General features: G+C 51.6%; 1 protein-coding gene across 1 annotated transcript in view; it reads left to right on the top strand.

Annotated features, from left to right (window-relative positions):
• Positions 1 to 451: 451 nt before the first annotated feature.
• LOC103810846 (equilibrative nucleoside transporter 3-like) overlaps positions 452 to 1,258 on the top strand; it is a gene marked incomplete at its 5' end in the record, with an annotated part of 2,634 nt that continues 1,827 nt past the window's right edge. The window contains 1 exon segment of the mRNA XM_009083769.1: positions 452 to 701. Within this exon segment, the coding sequence (XP_009082017.1) occupies positions 452 to 701 (250 nt within the window).

Raw genomic sequence — 1,258 nt, 5'->3', positions numbered from 1 at the left:
CGCCCGAGTTGCAGCTGGCTGAGGTGAAGCAGGGGGAAGCACCTTGAATTCCTTGGTTAATTGCTTGGAAACAGTCTTTCCTCTTGAAAATGCTCTTGTTGTCAGCTGGGGATGAGCTGACAAAAGCCAAGCTCATCCAGGCTGGAGCAACACCTTGTCCTGGTCTTAGCAGCCTCTGAACTGGGTTACGAAATGGACCATCTGTGCCTTATTGCAAGCGTAGCTTAAACCTAAAACAGCCTCATGCCTTCACTTGTTCCTTTCCTTATCCCAGATCAAACTCTTGCAGGTCTGCAGGCACGTATTTAGGTGCTTAGCCTCCAGCTGCCAGACCGGCTCCCTGGCTTTTTATTCCTCATCTCCCCCCACCTCTGTCTATTCTCTTTGCTCCTTCTGGCAGCAGAGGAGTTGTCCTCCATGTCATGCCTTCACATTGTAGTGTTAAACCCAGGTGTCTCCTTCCCTTGTCCCCAGGGTTCCTGCCAGTGTCCGGATCCTCTCCTCGCTGTTTGTCATGCTGGCTGTGTTCCTGGTGATCACGGTGCTGGTGAAGGTGGACACCTCTGCCTGGACCACTGCGTTCTTTGCCCTCACCATTGCCTGTGTGGCTGTCGTCAGCAGTGCCTCGACCATCTTCAGCAGCAGCATCTTCGGCGTCAGCAGCTGCTTCCCCATGCGGAACCTGCAGGCACTGCTCTCAGGTCAGTGCTGGTTGCTCTATCACCACGTGGGTGGTGTTCTCCCATGTCCCCACAGAGCTGTCCCTCTGGGCTGGTGCTCTCAGACTGTCCCTGCTTGGCTCTGTGCTTTGCTCTCTCTCCTGCCTCTGGGGTTTGTCACATGGGGTTTGTTTCATAAACATAACTTTGCCTTCCTGATAAAGGGAAGTGGTTGAAAGAGAAACAAACTGAGTCACATGAGGCTTGGTTTCTGTAAATACCCATAAACTGACCCTGGACATTTGCTGTATGCAGGGAAAAGGGAGGAAGGAGATGACATCCCTCTGCTCTGCTGTTCACAGCAAAGATCTTCAGCTTTGCCTTGTCTCCTCCTTTCTCCTCAGCATTTCCCTGCATTTCCATGAGTGATGAGAGGCAGGTTGGGCACTGTGAGTGATGAGCTCCCTGGAGCTTTGATAACATTATAAATGTGCTGTGGAATGGTTGACAAACCAAGAGGAGAAGGGGAGAAAATCAGGATGGAGAAGTCTTTCCTGGGGCCAAGACAGGAGTGTTTTAATGAGTTTATCCCAGAGGGA

The sequence above is a fragment of the Acanthisitta chloris genome, unplaced genomic scaffold (genome assembly GCF_000695815.1).
Source record: "Acanthisitta chloris isolate BGI_N310 unplaced genomic scaffold, ASM69581v1 scaffold41561, whole genome shotgun sequence".
NCBI classification, from domain to species: Eukaryota; Metazoa; Chordata; class Aves; order Passeriformes; family Acanthisittidae; genus Acanthisitta; species Acanthisitta chloris.
This window is presented reverse-complemented; position numbering and strand designations above follow the sequence as displayed.